We start from the raw sequence: 22,947 nt of genomic DNA, 5'->3' as shown, positions 1-22,947 counted from the left end.
GCAGCTTGCTCCAAGCCACGGATCTTGCAGTGCTCTCAGAAGTGTGAAGGTAGAGAGAATGTGCCTGGACCAAAGTCCCGACTATGCTCCTCACCCCAAGCTGTGCCCGGGGCTAACTGACTATATGTGAAGATGCTCTTTCCCTTTTCCCCAAGTGGTTCCCGCCTCCCAGGTGGTTGTCCCAGTGACTGGGAAAGTCCCATGCTTCGTGATGGCCACCCCCCTATCTACCCCAGGCCATCCCCCCGGTGGGAAGGCACCTGACTGTGTGCGGTTTGTGAATGTGAGAATCACCAGCGATTAACCTCTTCTTACCCGGGATGAGTACTACATCTTAAGGGAGATGCAGTACCCTGTGGCGATTGAAGCCTCAGGGGCGCCACATACACCTCTATATAGCACTGTGCATAGCTGGCCGCAGAATTAACCGTTTTAACCACTAAGCTGACTTTGCATCCATCACTGATCCTCACTATCTTTCCTCTTTTCAAATGTGTCCAGTTTTTGCTATTATTTTCTTTCCATTGCTCATCTACCGCAATTATTTTTTTTCTACTTTTTAAAATCTATATTGATCCAGAAATATTTTTTTTTTCTTATTTCATGCAAATTTTTGTGGTCTTTACCAAGATAGTGTTAAGGTACCGTCACACTTGGCGACGCTCCAGAGATCCCACCAGTGATTTGACCTGGCAGGGATCGCTGGAGCGTCGCTACATGACATGGTCGCTGGTGAGCTGTCAATCAGGCAGATATCCACAGCGATCAGAGATCAGCCACCAGCCACCAGCGACCCGTGTAACGATCCTGTGCTTGGTAACCATAGTACACATCGGGTTACTAAGCAAAGCGCTTTGCTTATAGTTACCTGATGTGTACCTTGGCTACGTGTGCAGGGAGCAGCTTCTAGAAGCTGCGGATGCTGGTAACCAAGGTAAATATCTGGTAACCAAGCAAAGCTATTTGCTTGGTTATCCGATGTGTACCTTGGTTCCCAGTGTCCGCAGAAGCCAGCTCCCTGCTCCCTGCACATTCAGATCATTGCTCTCTCTCTGTCAAACACAATGATGTGTGCTTCACAGCGGGAGAGCAACGACCAAAAAATGGTCCAGGACATTCAGCAACGACAGGCGACCTCACAGCAGGGGCCAGGTCATTGCTGGATGTCACACACAGCGACTTCGCTAGCAAGATCGCTGTTGCGTCACAAAAACCGTGACTCAGCAGCGATGTCACTAGCAATTTCGCTTGGTGAGACGTGGCCTTAAAAGGATGCTTTACACGCTGCGACATCGCTACCGATATATCGTCGGGGTCACGTCGTTAGTGACGCACATCCGGTGCCGGTAGCGACATCGCAGCGTGTGACACCAAGGAGCGACGATCAACAATCGCAAAATCGTTCAAAAACGGTGATCGTTGACACGTCGCTCCTTTCTTTAATATCGTTGCTGCCACAGATACGATGTTGTTCGTCGTTCCTGTGGCACCACACATCGCTATGTGTGACACCGCAGGAGCGACGAACATCTCCTTACCTGCGTCCACCGGCAATGCGGGAGGAAGGAGGTGGACGGGATGTTACGTCCAACTCATCTCCGCCCCTCCGCTTCTATTGGCCGGCCGCTTAGTGACGCCGTAGTGATGTTGCTATGACGCCGAACGCACCTCCCCTTTGAGGGAGGGATTGTTCGGCGGTCATAGCGACGTCGCTGACAAGGTATGTGCATGTGACGCTGCCGTAGCGATAATGTTCGCTACGGCAGCGAGCACCAAATGTCGCACGAACGACGGGGGTGGGTGCTATCGCGGTCGACATCGCTAGCAATCGCTAGTGATGTCGCAGCGTGTAAAGCACCCTTAAGGCCTTTAACTCACAGGATTCTCTGGGGATAAGTCTTTAAGCTGCTCTGCATAATTATCCAGAGAACAATGCCCCCTTAGTAAAGTCCATAGAAATTAGCATCCTAGGCACAGTAAATAAAAAAGTTCATATTTCTGGAACCACATAATGGATATATAAAAGAATAAAAAATGGACTACTCAAGGGAGCAGTGCAAATAAAATATGAGCAAAAAAGGGCCACATCTGAACTTGTAACTAGAGTTGAGCGCGGTTTGCGGTTCTCCAGTTCGCGGTTCGAGTGATTTTGGGGGCTGTTCTAGATCGAACTAGAACTCGAGCTTTTTGCTAAAAGCTCGATAGTTCTAGATACGTTCGAGAACGGTTCTAGCAGCAAAAAGCAGGGCTTTTTATAGCTACAGTGTGCAGGAGCCATCGCTGGCAGCCTGCCAGAAGCTGGTAACCAAGATAAACATCGGGTATCCAACCAAAGCACTTTGGTTAGTAACCCGAGGTTTATCCTAGTTACGTGCAGGAAGCCCACACTTCCCCGCTCAGCTCACTCCGCCCCCTCCTGCACGCGGCATGTACGTGTACACACACACACACACACACACACACACTGCACTCTGCACACATGGTTCCGCTCGGCTTACCTGCGGTGATGAAGTCCCGCCATCCCGACCTCAGCGCTGTCACTGTCCTCCATGGCCGCCGCTTGTCACATCACCTTCTCTCGCTTCCGACCCGAGACTGACTAGCGGTGATGTCACGGGCCTCTCACGATACTTGGCTGTGAAGGCGGCGGTCATTGAACTCAGTGACAGGTGCTGTCAGTGTGCAGGAGATCAGCGCAGGTAATGTACCTCGCTGACAGCAGCACTTGTCATGCCCTGCAGTGACCTGGGCTGACCCATTGATGTTAGCTCAAGTCACTGCATTGCTCTCCCAGCCAATGGGGAACATCCTGCTCTTCATTGACTGGGACAGTGTGGATCGTCATGGCAACCCCTTGGATTACACCAGACCTGGATTTGTTTTTCTTTCTAATAAATTGGTTAAAGAGGGAATGTATTGGGGAGTGTTTTTTCAAATAAAAATGTGTTTGTCGTCTATTTTTTTTTTATTACTGACTGGGTTGGTGATGTCGGGTATCTGATAGACGCCTGACCTCACCAACCCCAGGGCTTGATGCCAGGTAACATTACACATCTGGTATTAACCCCATATATTACCCCGTTTGCCACCGCACCAGGGCGCGGGATGAGCTGGGGCGAAGCACCAGGATTGGCGCATCTAATGGATGCGCCACTTCTGGGGCGGCTGCGGCCTGCTATTTTTAGGCTGGGGAGAGTCCAATAACCATGGACCTCCCTAGTCTGAGAATATCAGACCCCAGCTGTCTGCTTTACCTTGGCTGGTGATCCAATTTTGGGGGGACCCCTACGTGGTTTTTTTTTTAATTATTTATTTAATTTAAAATAACAGCGTGGGGTGCCCTCAGTTTTGGATTACCAGCCAAGGTGAGGCTGCCAGCTGTGGTCTGCAGGCTGCAGCCGTCTGCTTTACCCTAGCTGGCTACAAAACTAGGGGGAACCCTACGTCATTTTTTTTTCATTTTTTTGGCTAAATACAAAGCTAAGCACCCCTTAGTGCCACATGAAAGGCACCAAAGGGTGCAAAATTACAAAATGCAGGAGAGTGGGACATTATGTGTCTTTCTGCCATTATAATGACAGAAAAGACTGATATGAAGTGCACAAGCACAAGAAAATCACCAGAGCGCTCTACGCTGTGAAAAGCAGTAGAAAATGGCACTGGAGTGAACATGTGACCGCCTCATGTAGGATGAAGCTATGGATCCTGGGTAAATTTATGCATTTACCCTCCTTCAGTTTTTTTGCAGTACACAAAAAAAACGGAAGGCACACGGATGACAAACAGATGACATACGGACCGTCTACGGAACAGAAACGGATGCCACACGGATGCACCCGTGAAAAAAAACGGACTGTTTTTTGCAGACCGCAAAAATGGATCGGTCGTGTTAATGTAGCCTTATTCTGATCTGCCATTTATAAACAGCAGGCAGAAATAAGTGAATAGCGCCCCCCAGCATCAGAAAATCTCCGGGGTTTCAGGGCTAGCTGAGACCCTGGAGATCATGATTCAGGACGGTTTTTCCGGTCCCCGCTCACGTGATCACAGGTATACACCGTACACCGATGATCACGTTACAGTAAATGACAGCGCCGGTAAAAAATTATTTATCTCCCATCTTGCATGAACAAACATGATAAATCTCCTCCCCGGTCCCCCGGTGTCGCCAAAGTGCCCCCCCTGATGCCCTCCCAGAAATCCAAGATGGCCGCGCGCACAGCAGCGCGCCGGCCGCATTCACCCTACTCCTCTGATTTCTATCGCATGTGCCATGACACATGCAACAGAAAACTCCTCCCCAGGCCCTGCCAGGTCACCCCCTATAACCCCACCGGTGTTCCCCGGTGTCCCACGGTACCTGTGCAGCGTTGATCCCCCGAGGCCCTCTCCTTCACAATAGACGCTGCCGCATGCACAGAGCGGCTGTCAGCTCAGCTTCCTGTGTTCAGACACAGTGAGTGGTGGTTATGCATCTGTAAGCTAAATGGGCGGCACGGTGGCTCAGTGGTTAGCACTACAGTCTTGCAGCGCTGAGGTCCTGGGTTCAATTCTCACCAAGGGCACCATCTGCAAGGAGTTTGTATGTTCTCCCCGTGTTTGCATGGGTTTCCTCCCACACTCCAAAGACAAACAGCGCTATGGAATTAATAACGCTATATAAATGAATAAATTATTATTATTACTGCAATGCCCTGCTCATGAGGTAAGGAACATAATTGATCAGGAGACTGATCATTTCCAAATGGAGGGATTTGCTTTTATAGTTGCCCTGCTGAATGACTACCAAACATGAGAGTCCATTATACACCACAAGAAAATACATCTAAATAGCGAGCTCTGTTGTTAAGTATTCATTCAGCTGGATAACTGGACTTAAAGGGGTATTCCATCTCCAAGATCCTATCCCCAATATATAGTAGGTGGAAGAGCAATAATATCAGCAAATACCAATATTTGGAAATGTAGAATAGTTCTCCTGATTAGGAATGCCCTTACCTCATGAGCAGGGCATTGCAGCTTTGGTAGCAACCATTATGACATGGACTCTGCTGCTGTGGACCCGGGGAGAGTGAGTGCAGATTCATTGCACCCACATTCCTCACATGAAGGGTCTGCACTCCTATAAAATGGGGGATACGTTCCCTGAGTGTCTACCCCCCATATTCTAGACGGTCCAGAGTCGTCGTGGGACTCCTTTATTTTTTCTTACAATAAATTGGTGAAAGAGGGAATGTTTTGGGGACTGTTTATTCAAATAAATTTCTTTTGTCGATTTTTTTTTTGTTAGTACTGACAGTTTATGATGTTGGGTATCTAATAGATGCCATGACATCACAAACTGCTGGGCTTGATGTCAGGTGACCTTACAGCTAGTATCAACCCGATTTATTACCCATTTTGCCACTGCACCAGGGCACGGGATGAGCTGGGGTGAAGCGCCAGGATTGGCGCATCTAGTGGATGCGCCACGTCTGGGGTGCCTGCGGCCTGCTATTTTTAGGCTGTGAAGGTCCAATAACTATGGACCTTCCCACCCTGAGAATACCAGACCACAGCTGTCTGCTTTACCTTGGCTGGTGATCCAATTTGGGGGGGACCCTACTTTTTTTGTGTAATTATTAATATTTATAAAATAATTATAAAAAAAAGAGCTTGAGGGGACCTCCACATTGGATCCCCAACCACGGTAAAGCTGCCAGCTGTGGTTTTCAGGCTACAGCCGTTTGCTTTACCCTAGCTGGCTATCAGAAATGGGGGGACCCAACGTCATTTTTTTTTTAACTATTTTTTAAGTAGAAAAAATTAATGGGCTTCCCTGTATTTTGATTGCCAACCAAGGTAATGGCAGGCAGATGGGGGTGGCAACCCATAGCTGTCTGCTTTATCTGCGCTGAGAATCAAAAATACCGCGGAGCGCTACGTCATTTTTTTTAAAGATTTATTTTTACAGCACTGTGATGTCCAGCAATCAAAATACAGGGTAGCCCATTTTGTTTTTAGTTATTTAAATAAATAATTAAAAAAAATATATATGGGCTCCCGCTGCATTTTTTGTATTGCTAGCTAAGGGTAATCCAAGCAGCTACTGGCTGCTAACCCCCACTGCTTGGTGTTACCTTCACTGGCAATGTAAAATCCAGGGAAGCATTTTTTATTTTTTTTTGCCAAAAAACTACAAAAAAAGGACGTGAGCTTCGCCATATTTTTGTATGCTAGCCAGGTATAGCAGGCAGGTGCTGGAAGAGTTGGATACAGCGCCAGAAGATGGCGCTTCTATGAAAGTGCCATTTTCTGAGGCGTCTGCAGACTGCAATTCGCAGCAGTGGGGCCCAGAAAGCTCAGGCCAACCTGTGCTGCGGATTCCAATCCCCAGCTGCCTAGTTGTACCTGGCTGGACACAAAAATGGGGCGAAGCCTACGTCATTTGTTTTCTAATTATTTCATGAAATTCATGAAATAATAAAAAAAGGGCTTCCCTTTATTTTTGGTTCACAGCCGGGTACAAATAGGCAACTGGGGGTTGGGGGCAGCCGTACCTGCCTGCTGTACCTGGCTAGCATACAAAAATATAGCGAAGCCCACATAATTTTTTCAGGGGGCAAAAAACTTCTGCATACAGTCCTGGATGGAGTATGCTGAGCCTTGTAGTTCTGCAGCTGCTGTCTGTCTGTATGGAGAAGAGCAGACAGCAGCTGCAGAACTACAAGGCTCAGCATACTCCATCCAGGACTGTATGCAGAAGTTTTTTGCCCACCAAAAAAATGACGTGGGCTTCGCCATATTTTTGTATGCTAGCCAGGTACAGCAGGCAGCCACGGGCTGCCTCCAACCCCCAGTTGCCTATTTGTACCCGGCTGGGAACCAAAAATATAGGGAAGCCCGTTTTTTTTAATTATTTCACTTATTTCATGAAATAATTAAAAAAAAAACGACGTGAGCTTCGCTCCATTTTTGTGTCCAGCCGGGTACAACTAGGCAGCTGGAGATTGGAATCCGCAGCACAGGTTAGCCCGAGGTTTCTGGGCGCCTCTGCTGTGAATTGCAGTCTGCAGCCGCCCCAGAAAATGGCGCTCTCATAGAAGCGCCATCATCTGGCGCTGTATCCAACTCTTCCAACAGCCCTGGAGCCGGGTGGCTTGTTGGGTAATCATGAGTTAATACTGGCTTTGTTTTACTAGCTAGTATTAAGCCAGAGATTTTTAATGTCAGGCACTTTTGACCCGGCCATTAAGAATCTCCAATAAAGGGTTAAAAAAAGACACCACACAGAGAAAAAATACTTTAATAGAAATAAATACACAGACACATTAGAGACTCCATCTTTATTACCCCCTGTCAGCCCTCCACGATCCATGGTCTTCTGTCTTTCTCATTCAACAAATGCAGCTCTGACCCATCACTGCTGCATTGGGGAAGACGCTGCTTCCCGTGCAGAAATCACTCCGTGAAGGCTGCACGGAAAGCAGCGTGCAGCCTTCACGGAGTGAGAGATCAGTGCTGCTGGCTGCTGGCGGTGACAGACGCGTTACCATAGCAACAGGGCTCCGATCATGTGATTCCTGGAGCCGCGGTTAGCGGTGACGTCACCGCTAACTGCGTTGCTATGGCAACGGTGATCTCCGTTAATGACCGGCTGTGTCAGCCGGTCCCTAACGGAACGGGGAGTCGACCGTGTGCTACAGCATGTCGCCGGTACACGGCGATACACAAATGTGCACCGTGTACCGGAGAGATGCACTCGCAGGTCCTACATGACGCGTCATAGTCATGTGACCAGTCTGTAGCCAATGAGATAATAGCCACGTGACTGGTCACATGGCTATTTTGACGTCACGATAGGTCCTGCATCACTGCTGGCAGTGCCGGTCACCGGGAGGATTCAGCAATCATCGGATGGAATAGCGGCAAGAGACAGAGTGCAGGAGGGATCGCGGGGACTGGTAAGTGTTATGGCAAATGTTTATTAACTGTATGTGTACATTTATAATGCGTTTTTATGTGTTTGTGATTGCCTCCCATTATAGCCTATTGGTTCGAGTTTGGTTCGTCGAACGTTCGACGAACCGACTCGAACGAGACCTCCGTCGGCGAACCGAGCTCGAGCTGAACCACGGCCAGTTCGCTCATCTCTACTCGTAACAGGGCCTCTTTAAATGGATTTATGAACAGAATTTTCATCTGTACATAAATCTGTTAAGTGAAAAGTTCAGAAGTAAGATAAGGCTAAGAAAAAGTTAGTATAAAAAAGTCCACAAAAGGTGTCCATATCCGTTAAAGAGATTCTATCACCAAGGTTTTGCTACCCTATCTCTGTGCAGCATGATATAGGGGCAGAGAACCCCGATTCCAGCGTTGTATCCAATACTTTACTGGGTGGTGAAATTTTGATTAAAACTGTATAATCACGCCCACACTATTGTTTGGCAGCTTCTGTGTACACTGTGCATAGGCAGAAAGCTGTGAATCAGTGGTGGATGTATAGTTGTACTGCATGGCAGCAGGTTTATTACCACTCTAGTGATAATCTCCTGTTGATAAAAACAGTGATTTATAAAAACTACACTAAGCAAAAAAAAAACGGACTCAGGACCATAGTTAATCCTGAATATCTGCCCAGACGCCGATCCCCATATAAGTAAAAGGGGACCCAAACATTGTGCTTTAAAATAGTGGTAGAAAGACTAAGGGCATTAGAGCATACTTACTGAGACTCCAGCGTGGCGGTAACACTATTTTAAGGATCGCTCATTAAACTTTAGTGGTGTAAAAATAAATAACTAAATAAAAAATATTGTGATACCAAGCACAGATAAAGCATTCAGCTACAGGCTGCAGCCCCCAGCCTTGTGCTTACCTTTGCTGTGTACCAAAATAAGATAGATCCCATGCAGCTTTTTTTAAAATCAATTAAAGAAATAAATAAATAAATCTAAAAAACGTTGTGCCCAGCCATAATAAATATAAACAACATCTGAACAGGTGGGGGAAAATTTTTGGTGGTCACATCCGATCACCATAACCGCTATATAGGACAACAAGGGTAATAAATCCCCGGTAGAGACTCCATGAATATCAAAAAAACAAAAGAGAACGAGTCACAAACACTACCTTAATGCAAATGAGTATACAAAGTTTATTAATCAGTTGTATAAAAAATACACAGATTAAAAAGGTTCAAAAGAGTGCTGGAGAGGATACAAAAAGAGAAGAACTGCACACCTATGCTGAATATATGCAAAAGCACATCAAGTACTGACTGGGAACCTGTGTCACAAAGTGATAACTCTCAGAATAGCTCTAAGACTGCAATAGTTACCATATAAACCAAGTGGAGTGCAACATAGTGCAAAAATACTGGGCAGAGAGATGGTACAAAAAGTGCCCAATGCACATGCACTAAGCTAGACTGAAGTAGGAAAGGGGCGAGAGTTCGCCCCTAGCACAATAAAATTACCCAGAGGGATTGGAGGTCAGAAAAATAATAAACAAGGACACATACCCATGATAGCCAGATCAGCAAAGGTGAGGTGCAGCTCCACAGACCCCAACGCGTTTCGCGAGGGCTTCTTCACTGGGGGTCGCAATGAGTGGTGTGTTTCCTAGGGTATAAATACCCGCAAAACAGCTGATCTGAATCCAAGCGGTAGCGACACACTTAGTGGCGCATGCGCAGTCGGCCCGAGTGAGGCCCGAGTGAGTAATAAAGCTGACATCTGGGGGCTGGTATTCTGAGGCTGCAGACACCCATGGTTATTGCCCCGCCCCAGCCTAACTAAAATTAGCAGCCTGCAGCTGCCCAAAATTGTACCGGGCTCAATCCAATTGCCCTGATGTAGTGGCAGTCGGGGTAACATAAGGGGTTAATGACAGTTCACAGCTGCCACTAAGCCTTAAATTAGTAATGGGACGCATCTGTGAGACCCCCCCATTAGTAATCTGTAAGTGAAAAGAAATAAACAAGCACCAAAATTTTTTTTATTTGAAATAAAATACACAAAAAAAACCCCTCTTTCAACCCTTTATTGACCCCAAATACCCAGATCCGACGTACTCCACATGACCCACGATGATTCTGGCTCTGCTATATACTGAAGTCACAGCGTGCGGGCACAGAGTATATCACTCAGTTTATTTGTGGTCACAGCTGGAGGTTCCCACGGTACCCCATCTGTGACAGCAGGTAGGCTGACCTCCAGTAACCTCATTGAACCTAGTGACCTCACCTTCGACCTGCATCTCTTGGCAGAAAACTGCAGGGGGGGGTCCCAAAAGATGTAGATGTGGTGCTGAAATTTATAAGCCATAGTCCTGCACCAAATCTGCATCTTCTGGCAAAAAAACACATCACAACACAATGCAGATTTGATTTGGTATTGATGAGATATTTTGCCAGGAGATGCAGATTTGGTGCAGTAATATGGTGTATCAAATTGGCAAAAAAAATGCACAAACACAGTTTTGACACAGTTTCGGTGCAGTTTTCTGCCAGGAGATGTAACTGCAGAATGTAGCAGAACCAGAATCGTTGTGGGACCTTGTGTGGATTACATCAAACCTGGATGTTTTGGGAGTTAATAAAAGGGGTGAAAGAGAGTGGGGGTTTTTGTATTTTCAAATATTTATGTATTTTGTGTTTTCAAATAAAGGATTTTTTAGGTATTTGTACTTATTTCTTTTCAATTACAGATTAGTAATGGGGGTCTCATACATGCCTCCCATTACTAATGTAGGGATTACTGGCAGCTGTGAGCTGTTATTAACCCCTTATACTACCGTGACACAGCACAGCACCAGGGCAATTGGATGAGCCAGGTAAAGTGCCAGGACTGTTGCATCTAATGGATGCGGCAATTCTGGGCAGCTGTAGGCTGCTATTTTTAGGCTGGGGGAACCTGATAACCATGGGACTCCCCAGCCTGAGAATACCATCCCCCAGCTGTCGGCTTTATCATGGCTGTGTATCAAAATTGGGGGGGACTGCAAGCCATTTTTTTAAATTATTTATTTAAATCATTTTTTAAAAAAGCTGCATGGGGTCCCTATTATTTTGATACACAACAATGATAAAGCCAACAGCTGAGGGCTGCAGCCTGTAGCCATATGCTTTATCTGAACTGGGTATCAAAATATCGGGCGACCCTATGCTAATTTTTTTTATTTATTTATTTTTACACCACTATACAGACGTAGACAGTGTGTGTGATTCCAAGCAATCACAGACGCTTTACTTGAAATAAATAAATCACTCTCATAAGCAGTTAATAATGCAATTTTTGATATTTTATGTGGAAAGAAAACGTCTGTGTAAGCTCCTTACAAGCACTTCACACGTCCCTGGTTCATGATCTGAGAGTTCTTGGCCTGGAGAAGTTTACACATTCCATCTCTTGCAAAACAACATTTATTTTACCTCCCCTGTGCAATTAAAGTGTGACGTAGACAGCAAAATATACAGGTGCAACATTTGGTTCTGAGTGCCTTCAGAACCATAGGAAATTGATGCGCTGACCTATGGGTTCTATGCAGACGAAACATATGCTCTTACTAGGCAACAGAAATCTGACCGCTTTGTAAGAGATTGAGGCTATGATCACATGGACAATTTCCATTAGCTTTTTGAAGCCAAGTTGCTCCAAAATTCTCTTTAAAATCCACTTCAAAAATTCTTCAAAGTCTCTTCCTAATAATTTATATGGAAGTCTCTTTTCCAGCTCATTTGAGGAGTTTTGAACTTTTTTTTTAATCTTTCTGAAGAGGTTTTGAAACTGGTGGTAAGAAAAATAACACAACTCACTTGGTGACCTACCAATTTTAATGATAAATATAGGTAACTTTTTTTTTGCATTTATTTGTGAAAACATTGGAATTTTAGGTGAAAATAATATTTCCCATATGTCTACTTTACATCTGTATAAATTTTTATTTTATTTTCTGAGCATGTTAGAAGGGTTAAAGTTTAGCAACAATTTGTCATTTTTTTTCTATCGGATTTACAAAACTATTTTCTATGTATATAGAATCCTATGCCTATATATGCCTATGTATTGGAAACTTCCCAAATTGCTGTCAGGACGTTTTTTTAACCCTTCAGGTGCTACATAGGAATTAATTCAGCTACAGTACCGTCACATACCATATTTTTCAGACTATAAGACGCAGTTTTTCCCCAAAAATTTTGGGGGAAGGTGGGGGGGGTGTCTTATAGTCCGATAGCTGCGGTGAAGGGGGGTGCGGTGGTGGTGGAGCAGGTCATCAGAGGCAGGAGCAGGCTGTAGCAGTGCCTACCGTGACTACGTGGGCCAGCTCATTATCTCTTTTAATATGCACTGCATCCCGACGCCCATCATCTCTCAGCGCTGAAGGCGGCGCTGACAGGTGGGCGGGATGATGTGCGGGGGATGCGCGCATAATTACCAACCGACCTGCGTGATCACCCCTGGCAACTACAGCCTGGAGTGATCACGTGTGGCTATATTCACTGCCCCCCCCCCCCCCCCCACGTATCATCATCAGCGCGGCAGGCAGTGAATAAGTACTGTATACTCACCAGTCACCGATCCTGGCAGCATCGAGATGTCCTCCTGTCTGCCTACCCGCTGATGTGTGTGGAGAACGGTGCGCACAGCGATGACGTCATCGCTGTGCGCACGGCTCCACACAGGTCAGTGGCGCTGCTGCTGGCACAGACAGGAAGACGAGCGATGCTGCAGGGAGTGAGGAAGGGTAAGTATAAACGTTTATGTTTTTGTGTGCCACAGGATACGGGCCACATACCAGGATGTCGGCATATATCTGGATGGGGGCATATATGGTACCTGGATGTTGGCACATACCAGTATGAGGGACAAATATATATACAAGGATTGGGATCATATACAAGGCGGGAGGATCATTACCAGAATGGGGTAACTTAGTGGAAAATTTGGGGACATTACCCCCATAACAGTGTCAGCAGCAGATCCTCACCCCATAACAGTGTGTCATGACCACATTTTTTGCTTAAAATTTTATTTTCCTATTTTCTTCCTCTAAAACCAGGGTGCGTCTTATGGTCCGGTGCATCTTATAGTCCGAAAAATTTGGTACATGGCCATTTACTGCGGTTTAGCTACAGGAGGGCTCAGGGCGCATTTGAATTTCGGAGTGTAGATTTCACTGTATTTTATTTGGTTGGTAGGAGCCATATCGCTAGTCCAGAATCTGTCTTCTAACAGTAACGTGGGAACCCCCAATATTTCAAGTGACAGATGATGAACCTGAGTGGGGGGCTGTTTTTTGGTGGCCTAAATTAGGGTTTTTATTGGTAACATTTTGGGGAACTTTACTTTCCTGATCGCTTTCAGTATAAGGCTGGATTAAATTGTTGCTGAGCACTTACTGTATGTCAGGTTTTCGTGTAAATCACCAAAAAATGTGATTCACACAACACCCCGGACAAAACCCCTCGCTATAATGAGGCAGATAGAGACAGTTTGGACTATGTTTGGCGTCTGTTCTGATGGTGTCCAACTTTTTAGATGAATACACACTAAACCTCAATTCTGTTACCCGTTCAGCATAGGGTTAATTAAATGAAACACAATTTGCCAAAGGTAACTAGCGGTAGCCTAACAAAAGACCATTAAAAATTAACTTTTATTATTAGTTAAATTAAGTGACTAAATTTAAAAGGTAGCAGATAGGGGAAAATTATTAAATCATCTCAGGATTAAGTGGATTTTCTGGCCGCAGACCAAAATTGACTATTAATATCTATATATATAATTGCCTTATTCTGTCTGTCTGTCTGTCTTGCTCCAAAATTCTGTCGTTACCGCGACAAGCTTCTCATTGGCCGCTCGCCTCGGCTCCGCCCCCCGCACGGATTGGCTGCTCGCCCAGGCTCCGCCCCCTACACGGATTGGCCTCTCGCCCCGGCCCCCTGCACGCATTGGCAACTCGGCCACACCCGCCCCCTCACGCATTGCATGCCCACCCTGGCCCCGCCCCCCGCACACATTCCCCGAACCGACACGGAGCCCCGACTCCCAGGTGAGTGCTGTACCCCCGGGAGCCCACACCAGCGTACGCCGGCAACCCAGCCGACACATACCCTCGCATTGCTGGGGTTGCCGGCGTACGCTGCTGTGGGCTCCCGTGCGTGCGGGGGACGGGGTACGCTGGTAACCATGGTACACATCGGGTAATATTGTGTAGCATGGTTACCAGCGTACACCGGCTCCCAGTACACATGTGCAGAAGAGAGAAGACTGAAGAAAGAAGACCCCGGATCATACTCACCAGAAGCCGACCGGGAGCAGGTGAGTGCATCAAGGTCCTGCAGCGGCGGAACACACACACACGCACACACATAAGAACAGACACACACACACATCAGATCACACTCACTCTCACACACACCTCACACACACCTCACACACACATCAGATCGCATCCACACACTCACAACATCCAGTGATATCGCTTGCTTCTCGGCGGCGATACTGTGCGTGTAGTGACCTTCCAGGACCTGCCGGAGGATCACATGGCCGGAAGCATGTGGTATCTCCGGATGTTGTGAGTGTGTGAGCGCGTATGTGCGATATCGTCAATGTGTGTGTGTGTGCGTGTATGCGATCGTGTGTGTGCGTGTATGCGATCGGGTGTGTGCGTGTATGCGATTGGGTGTGTGCGTGTATGCGATCGGATGTGTGTGTGTATGCGATCGGGTGTGTGCGTGTATGCGATCGGATGTGTGCGTGTCGGCAGAAGGCAGAGGAACACGGAGTGCAGCACAGCTGCTGGGACCACCCACCGGAGGGCACAGGCAGAAGTGGGGTGTGAGTGTATGCGATCAGATGTGTGCGTATATACTGTCTGTGTGACTGTGGAGCACGATGGGGGTGCGCAGCATGGGGGATGAAGCACGATAGGGAGTGCGCAGCATGGGGGATGGAGCACGATGGGGAGTGCGCAGCATGGGGGATGGAGCGCGATGGGGAGTGCGCAGCATGGGGGATGGAGCGCGATGGGGAGTGCGCAGCATGGGGGATGGAGCGTGATGGGGGTGCGCAGCATGGGGGATGGAGCACGATGGGGAGTGCGCAGCATGGGGGATGGAGCACGATGGGGAGTGCGCAGCATGGGGGATGGAGCACGATGGGAAGTGCGCAGCATGGGGGATGGAGCACGATGGGGAATGCGCAGCATGAGGGATGGAGCACGATGGGGGGTGCGCAGCATGGGGGATGGAGCACGATGGGGAGTGTGCAGCATGGGGGATGGAGCATGATGGGGAGTGTGCAGCATGGGGGGGTGGAGCACGTTGGGGAGTGCGCAGCATGGGGGATGGAGCACAATGGGGGGTGCGCAGCATGGGGGATGGAGCACGATGGGGGATGGAGCACGATGGGGTGTGCGCAGCATGGGGGATGGAGCACGATGGGGAGTGCGCAGCATAGGGGATGGAGCACAATGGGGTGTGCGCAGCATGGGGGATGGAGCACGATGGGGAGTGTGCAGCATGGGGGGGTGGAGCACGATGGGGAGTGCGCAGCATGGGGGATGGAGCACAATGGGGGGCGCACAGCATGGGGGATGGAGCACGATGGGGGATGGAGCACGATGGGGTGTGCGCAGCATGGGGGATGGAGCACGATGGGGAGTGCGCAGCATGGGGGATAGAGCACAATGGGGTGTGCGCAGCATGGGGGATGGAGCACGATGGGGAGTGCGCAGCATGGGGGATGGAGCACGATGGGGAGTGCGCAGCATGGGGGATGGAGCACGATGGGGGGTGCGCAGCATGGGGGATGGAGCACGATGGGGAGTGCGCAGCATGGGGGATGGAGCACGATGGGGAGTGCGCAGCATGGGGGATGGAGCACGATGGGGAGTGTGCAGCATGGGGGATGGAGCACGATTGAGGGTGCGCAGCATGGGGGATGGAGCATGATGGGGGGTGCACAGCATGGGGGATGGAGCACGATGGGGATATGCAGCATGGGGGATGGAGCACGATGGGGGATGGAGCACGATGGGGGTGCACACCTCCCCCCAAAACACACACACACACACTGCCACACGCGCACCGCACAACACACCACACACACACTGGGAACCACAAACACCGCCCTACACAGACACCCACACACACAGACAACGCTGCACACACACAACACCCAACACACAAACACCGCAGCATACACAAATATACGCACATACCGCGCAACACACACACATTGCACAAAACATACCTCCCCCAAAACACACACACGCACCCCACTCACACACACCCACACAAACCGCGCAACACACACAGCACCACACACAGACAACACTGCAGACACACAGCGCTCCACAAACAACACAACACACACACAGCGCTCCACACAAACAACACCGCTCTCACACACACACCCACCCAGACAACACCCAGAACATTTACAGGCCCTACACAAACACTTGGCAACTACACACAACAACATCTATATATATAACAAAAATCATACATTAACTACACAATAAATTCTAGAATACCTGATGCGTTAGAATCGGGCCACCTTCTAGTCCTATTATAAATCAAATCCCCCCTAAACCTGCTTATTTTAAAATCATTCCTCTACTAGCCTCCCCAACATGTTTCACCATGCCTGGCTTCATCAGGGGCTGAGGCTAAACCTGATTGCAGGAAAGTAGGCCCCGCGATGCCATCAGTGCTTTATTTTGTACTTTGATCCCAAAAATCAGTCCATTGTTCTCATATGTGGAAAAATAAAATGTCTGAATGAATTGCCCTTAGGGGCCCTTTGCACACTACAATATTGCAGGTGCCGCACATCCGGCGTCGCTGTCGATGTCGATATCGTAGTGTGTAAATCCTTTTTGATACGATTAACGATCGCAAAAGCGTCGTAATCGTATCATCGGTGTAGTGTCCGACATTTTCATAATTCCGCTGCAGCGACGGTACGATGTTGTTCCTCGTTCCTGCGGCACCACACATCGCTGTGTGAGAAGCCTCAGGAGTGAGGAACATCAGCTTACCTGCGTAAGGTAGGTACTTATGCCTACCCACCACAACAATCGAAGTGCCTGCGCAGGAGGGTATGGAGCAGGTGGTTGGTGCTGCAAGGTGAACAGGGATATCCTCCATTGTGTCTTTATCCAGCATTGTGCCTGTCCTGTAGAATGATTGAAGGTGAGTGATTCTCACCTGGAATAGTTTTGTGTGTGGTGCCGATTCACACAGGGAGTGCTTTTCTGTGTTTTTCTTCCACGGTGAGTTTTTGACTCTACATCCAAAATGCAGCATCTTACGGTTCCAGCAAAGTGGATGGGATTTATAGAAGTCTCACCGCACGGTGCTTAGTTTTTACTAAACATAAACTGACCTGCGGTGCTTGTTTCAATTTTAAAACATATCAATTTATTTTGCGTGTACGCTGAGTTTTCCGTGCAGATTTTCCCCATAGACTTGCATTACATGCAGAAACGCACATGCATATCACAGAAGCCTAGCAATAAATGTTTGTCAAAGTCAAATACCTGGAAGTATCAAAAGCAGAGCAGTTTATTTTAAACATATCAACAAGAGACAAAAAAATCAGCAAAAAAAAATAATAAATAAAATGTATGTAACCTAATTAAGATAATATGTACAGAAATGGTGCAGAGATTGTGCAACATCAAAAATTCACCAAAAGCTCATCACGGGAACGTAGCCTTAATTGGGAAAATCGATATTATATGTTTAAGATGAACTTTAATTCTCTAAAAGTTTTTAACTGAGAATAAACATATTCATGCGCTGATTTCATTCCAAGAGCTGTGAGCAGAGACCCATGTCTTCTACAGAGGCTACAAAATAATGGTGGTTACCAGTAACTCCTCTGTCCCCAATGGACTGAAGGGCCAGTATTTCCCTCCACACACAGAACAGCTTCCTACACAGAATGTGACAATATGATGAAAAGGAAGTCAGGACATACTGTCATATTTCAAGAGTAGTGTCAAATTCTGAGAAAGAAGAAGTAGGTATGCTACGAAATGCAAAGACATCACATCACTGTGTATTTGAGACTGAAGATTATGAGGGGTGATAGGACACTGCACGGGCACTGCGGGGCGCGCTACACCCTTTATAATCCAGGAAGGACCATACAGCGGTACGTGTGATATGGAGGTCACAGATTACAGCCAGTACACAGAATATGTTTCATCAATTCTGAGGACATAAATCACATTATACAGATAACCAGGACTCTGTGTCCCCAACCTCCAGGATACAGAGGAATTTGGCGCTCACTTTCCATACATTTCTTCACACTTTTTTCTACAATTTAAGAACTTTACTTACAACGTGAATATACTAGTAACTATATATAGTATATATTATTATCCTACAGGGGATGATTAATGCACTGATGGAATGGGACACTGGTTGCAAAGATGTCTGTGATTTTCCACTATTCCCAATGCTGCACATGGACAATATGTCTACATGTTGTCGTTCAATCATTTATCATGAGAATGAGTTGGATTTACATCACAGAAGTATTCCTGTAAGACTCCTTCAGACGGCATTTTTCGCATACAAGGTGTAGACATGTTTTTCCGATGGAGCTCGTACCTGTCATAGACTATGGCGCTGTTCACATGTCTGACTAATCACTCAGGCCACACAAAATCATCAGTAATCTCATCAAACTTACCTTTGCGTCCATTATTATACGACAGCTATACGCCATCTATACATCATCTATACGCCATCTATACATCATCTATATGCCATCTATACGCCATCTATACATCATCTATATGCCATCTATACGCCATCTATACATCATCTATACGCCATCTATACGCCATCTATACATCATCTATACATCAGCTATATGCCATCTATACACCATCTATACATCATCTATACGCCATCTATACATTATCTAGACGCCATCTATACATTATCTAGACGCCATCTATACATTATCTAGACGCCATCTATACATTATCTATATGCCATCTATACATCATCTATACGCCATCTATACATTATCTATATGCCATCTATACGCCATCTATACATCATCTATACATCATCTATACATCATCTATACGCCATCTATACATTATCTAGACGCCATCTATACATTATCTATACGCCATGTATACATCATCTATACGCCATCTATACATCATCTATACGTCATCAAACATCATCTATACGCCATCTATACATCATCTATATGCCATATATACATCATCTATATGCCATATATACATCATCTGTACGCCATCTATACATCATCTATACATCATCTATATGCCATCTATACATCATCTATACATCATCTATACGCCATCTATACATCATCTATACATCATCTATACGCCATCTATACATCTATACACCATCTATACATCATCTATACATCATCTATACATCATCTGTACGCCATCTATACGCCATCAATACATCATCTATACGCCATCTATACATCATCTAGTCGCCATCTATACATCATCTATACGCCATCTATACATCATCTATACATCATCTATACGCCATCTATACATCATCTATACATCATCTATACGCCATCTATACATCATCTATACACCATCTATACATCATCTATACATCATCTATACGCCATCTATACGCCATCTATATATCATCTATACATCATCTATACATCTATATGCCATCTATACATCATCTATACATCTATGCACCATCTATACATCTATACGCCATTCATATGCCAGCTACTGTATATACCATCTATACATCATCTATATGCCATATATGCACCATCTATACGCCATCCTAGTGCTGTCCAGTTTCCCAGATTGTGTGATGAGAGAAGCTGAGAAACCTCAATCAGTTTTTTTTTATTAATTTGAGAAAAACTGATGAAACTTCCCAAACAAATGAAACTCCAATAGACCCCACTGACATAACATAGAGCAGATAAGCAGCAATGTGATGCGATCCACCACTATGGGATGTTTTCCATACTGCCCGCTCCAGTCCCAGCACAGGCTGCAGCCACTCTCCTGTACAGCGCTTACCTGAGCCTTGACGTAGAAGAATAAGCCCAACGTGCATCCAACCTGCAGCAGAGCCAGGAGCAGGAGAGCCAGGAACACGGACCTGGGGAAGGTCTGCCCCCTGTCACGGATCTCCGGGGGACCCCCGAGCTCCGCTGCCCCCCGCAGGTACCCGCTGGGGCTCATCCCCGCAGCGTTCTCTGGAGGAGCCGCAGCACCCAGCGCTGTCACCAGACTGGCAGCTCTGTGCCCCGGCCAGCTGTGATAAGACTACCTGCAGGGGGCGGGGCCGGGGCGGGGCTATCACCATGGAGTATTTCGGTACAGAGGACGGGCTGGGCGGCTGCGGGGTTCCCCGGGCATTACTGCGGGAAGTGAGAGGCAGCGCTGTACTGTACAATGGGAGGCAGCGCTAACACGGGAGACAGTGCTAACAGTGTGCCCAGAAGTGACCCTGCACCATACACACATGTGCCCAGAACTGACCCTGCACCATACACACGTGTGCCCAGAAGTGACCCTGCACCATACACACGTGTGCCCAGAAGTGACCCTGCACCATACACACGTGTGCCCAGAAGTGACCCTGCACTGTACACACGTGTGCCCAGAAGTGACCCTGCACCATACACACATGTGCCCAGAACTGACCCTGCACTATACACGTGTGCCCAGAAGTGACCCTGCACCATACACACGTGTGCCCAGAAGTGACCCTGCACCATACACACGTGTGCCCAGAAGTGACCCTGCACCATACACACGTGTGCCCAGAAGTGACCCTGCACTGTACACACGTGTGCCCAGAAGTGACCCTGCACTATACACACGTGTGCTCAGAAGTGACCCTGCACTGTACACACGTGTGCCCAGAACTGACCCTGCACTGTACACACGTGTGCCCAGAAGTGACCCTGCACTATACACACGTGTGCTCAGAAGTGACCCTGCACTGTACACACGTGTGCCCAGAAGTGACCCTGCACTATACACACGTGTGCCCAGAAGTGACCCTGCACTATACACACGTGTTCCCAGAAGTGACCCTGCACTGTACACACGTGTGCTCAGAAGTGACCCTGCACTGTACACACGTGTGCCCAGAAGTGACCCTGCACTGTACACACGTGTGCCCAGAAGTGACCCTGCACCATACACACATGTGCCCAGAACTGACCCTGCACTATACACGTGTGCCCAGAAGTGACCCTGCACCATACACACGTGTGCCCAGAAGTGACCCTGCACCATACACACGTGTGCCCAGAAGTGACCCTGCACCATACACACGTGTGCCCAGAAGTGACCCTGCACTGTACACACGTGTGCCCAGAAGTGACCCTGCACTGTACACACGTGTGCCCAGAACTGACCCTGCACTGTACACACGTGTGCCCAGAAGTGACCCTGCACTATACACACGTGTGCTCAGAAGTGACCCTGCACTGTACACACGTGTGCCCAGAAGTGACCCTGCACTATACACACGTGTGCCCAGAAGTGACCCTGCACTATACACACGTGTTCCCAGAAGTGACCCTGCACTGTACACACGTGTGCTCAGAAGTGACCCTGCACTGTACACACGTGTGCCCAGAAGTGACCCTGCACTGTACACACGTGTGCCCAGAAGTGACCCTGCACTGTACACACGTGTGCCCAGAAGTGACCCTGCACTATACACACGTGTGCTCAGAAGTGACCCTGCACTGTACACACGTGTGCTCAAAAGTGACCCTGCACTGTACACACGTGTGCCCAGAAGTGACCCTGCACTGTACACACGTGTGCGCAAAAGTGACCCTGCACTGTACACACGTGTGCCCAGAAGTGACCCTGCACTATACACACGTGTGCCCAGAAGTGACCCTGCACTATACACACGTGTGCCCAGAAGTGACCCTGCACTATACACACGTGTGCCCAGAAGTGACCCTGCACTATACACTCGTGTGCTCAGAAGTGACCCTGCACTGTACACACGTGTGCTCAGAAGTGACCCTGCACTGTACACACGTGTGCCCAGAAGTGACCCTGCACTGTACACACGTGTGCCCAGAAGTGACCCTGCACTGTACACACGTGTGCCCAGAAGTGACCCTGCACTATACACACGTGTGCTCAGAAGTGACCCTGCACTGTACACACGTGTGCTCAAAAGTGACCCTGCACTGTACACACGTGTGCCCAGAAGTGACCCTGCACTGTACACACGTGTGCGCAAAAGTGACCCTGCACTATACACACGTGTGCTCAGAAGTGACCCTGCACTGTACACACGTGATCCCAGAAGTGACCCTGCACTGTACACACGTGTGCTCAGAAGTGACCCTGCACTGTACACACATGTTCCCAGAAGTGACCCTGCACTATACACACGTGATCCCAGAAGTGACCCTGCACTGTACACACGTGTGCTCAGAAGTGACCCTGCACTGTACACACGTGTGCCCAGAAGTGACCCTGCACTGTACACACGTGTGCTGCACTATACACACGTGTGCCCAGAAGTGACCCTGCACTATACACACGTGTGCCCAGAAGTGACCCTGCACTGTACACACGTGTGCTCAAAAGTGACCCTGCACTATACACACGTGTGCCCAGAAGTGACCCTGCACTATACACACGTGTGCCCAGAAGTGACCCTGCACTGTACACACGTGTGCTCAAAAGTGACCCTGCACTAAACACACGTGTGCCCAGAAGTGACCCTGCACTATACACACGTGTGCTCAGAAGTGACCCTGCACTATACACATGTGTGCCCAGAAGTGACCCTGTACTCTACACACGTGTGCCCAGAAGTGACCCTGTACTGTACGCACGTGTTCCCAGAAGTGACCCTGCACTGTACACACGTGTTCCCAGAAGTGACCCTGCACTGTACACACGTGTGCTCAAAAGTGA

General features: G+C 47.8%; 1 protein-coding gene across 1 annotated transcript in view; it reads right to left on the bottom strand.

The window, feature by feature from the left end:
• The window catches only part of TNFSF11 (TNF superfamily member 11), a 63,913-nt gene extending 43,652 nt beyond the window's left edge, over nucleotides 1–20,261 (bottom strand). The window contains exon 1 of the mRNA XM_075336865.1: nucleotides 20,059–20,261. Coding sequence (XP_075192980.1) covers nucleotides 20,059–20,223 — 165 coding nt within the window. The 5' untranslated portion in view covers nucleotides 20,224–20,261. The remainder of the gene's footprint in view (nucleotides 1–20,058) is intronic.
• Between the last annotated feature and the right edge of the window lie 2,686 nt (nucleotides 20,262–22,947).

This window comes from Anomaloglossus baeobatrachus, chromosome 2 (assembly GCF_048569485.1).
Source record: "Anomaloglossus baeobatrachus isolate aAnoBae1 chromosome 2, aAnoBae1.hap1, whole genome shotgun sequence".
In the NCBI taxonomy this organism is placed as follows: Eukaryota; Metazoa; Chordata; class Amphibia; order Anura; family Aromobatidae; genus Anomaloglossus; species Anomaloglossus baeobatrachus.
Note: the sequence above shows the minus strand (reverse complement) of the source record. Positions and strands in the feature narration are given on the sequence as shown.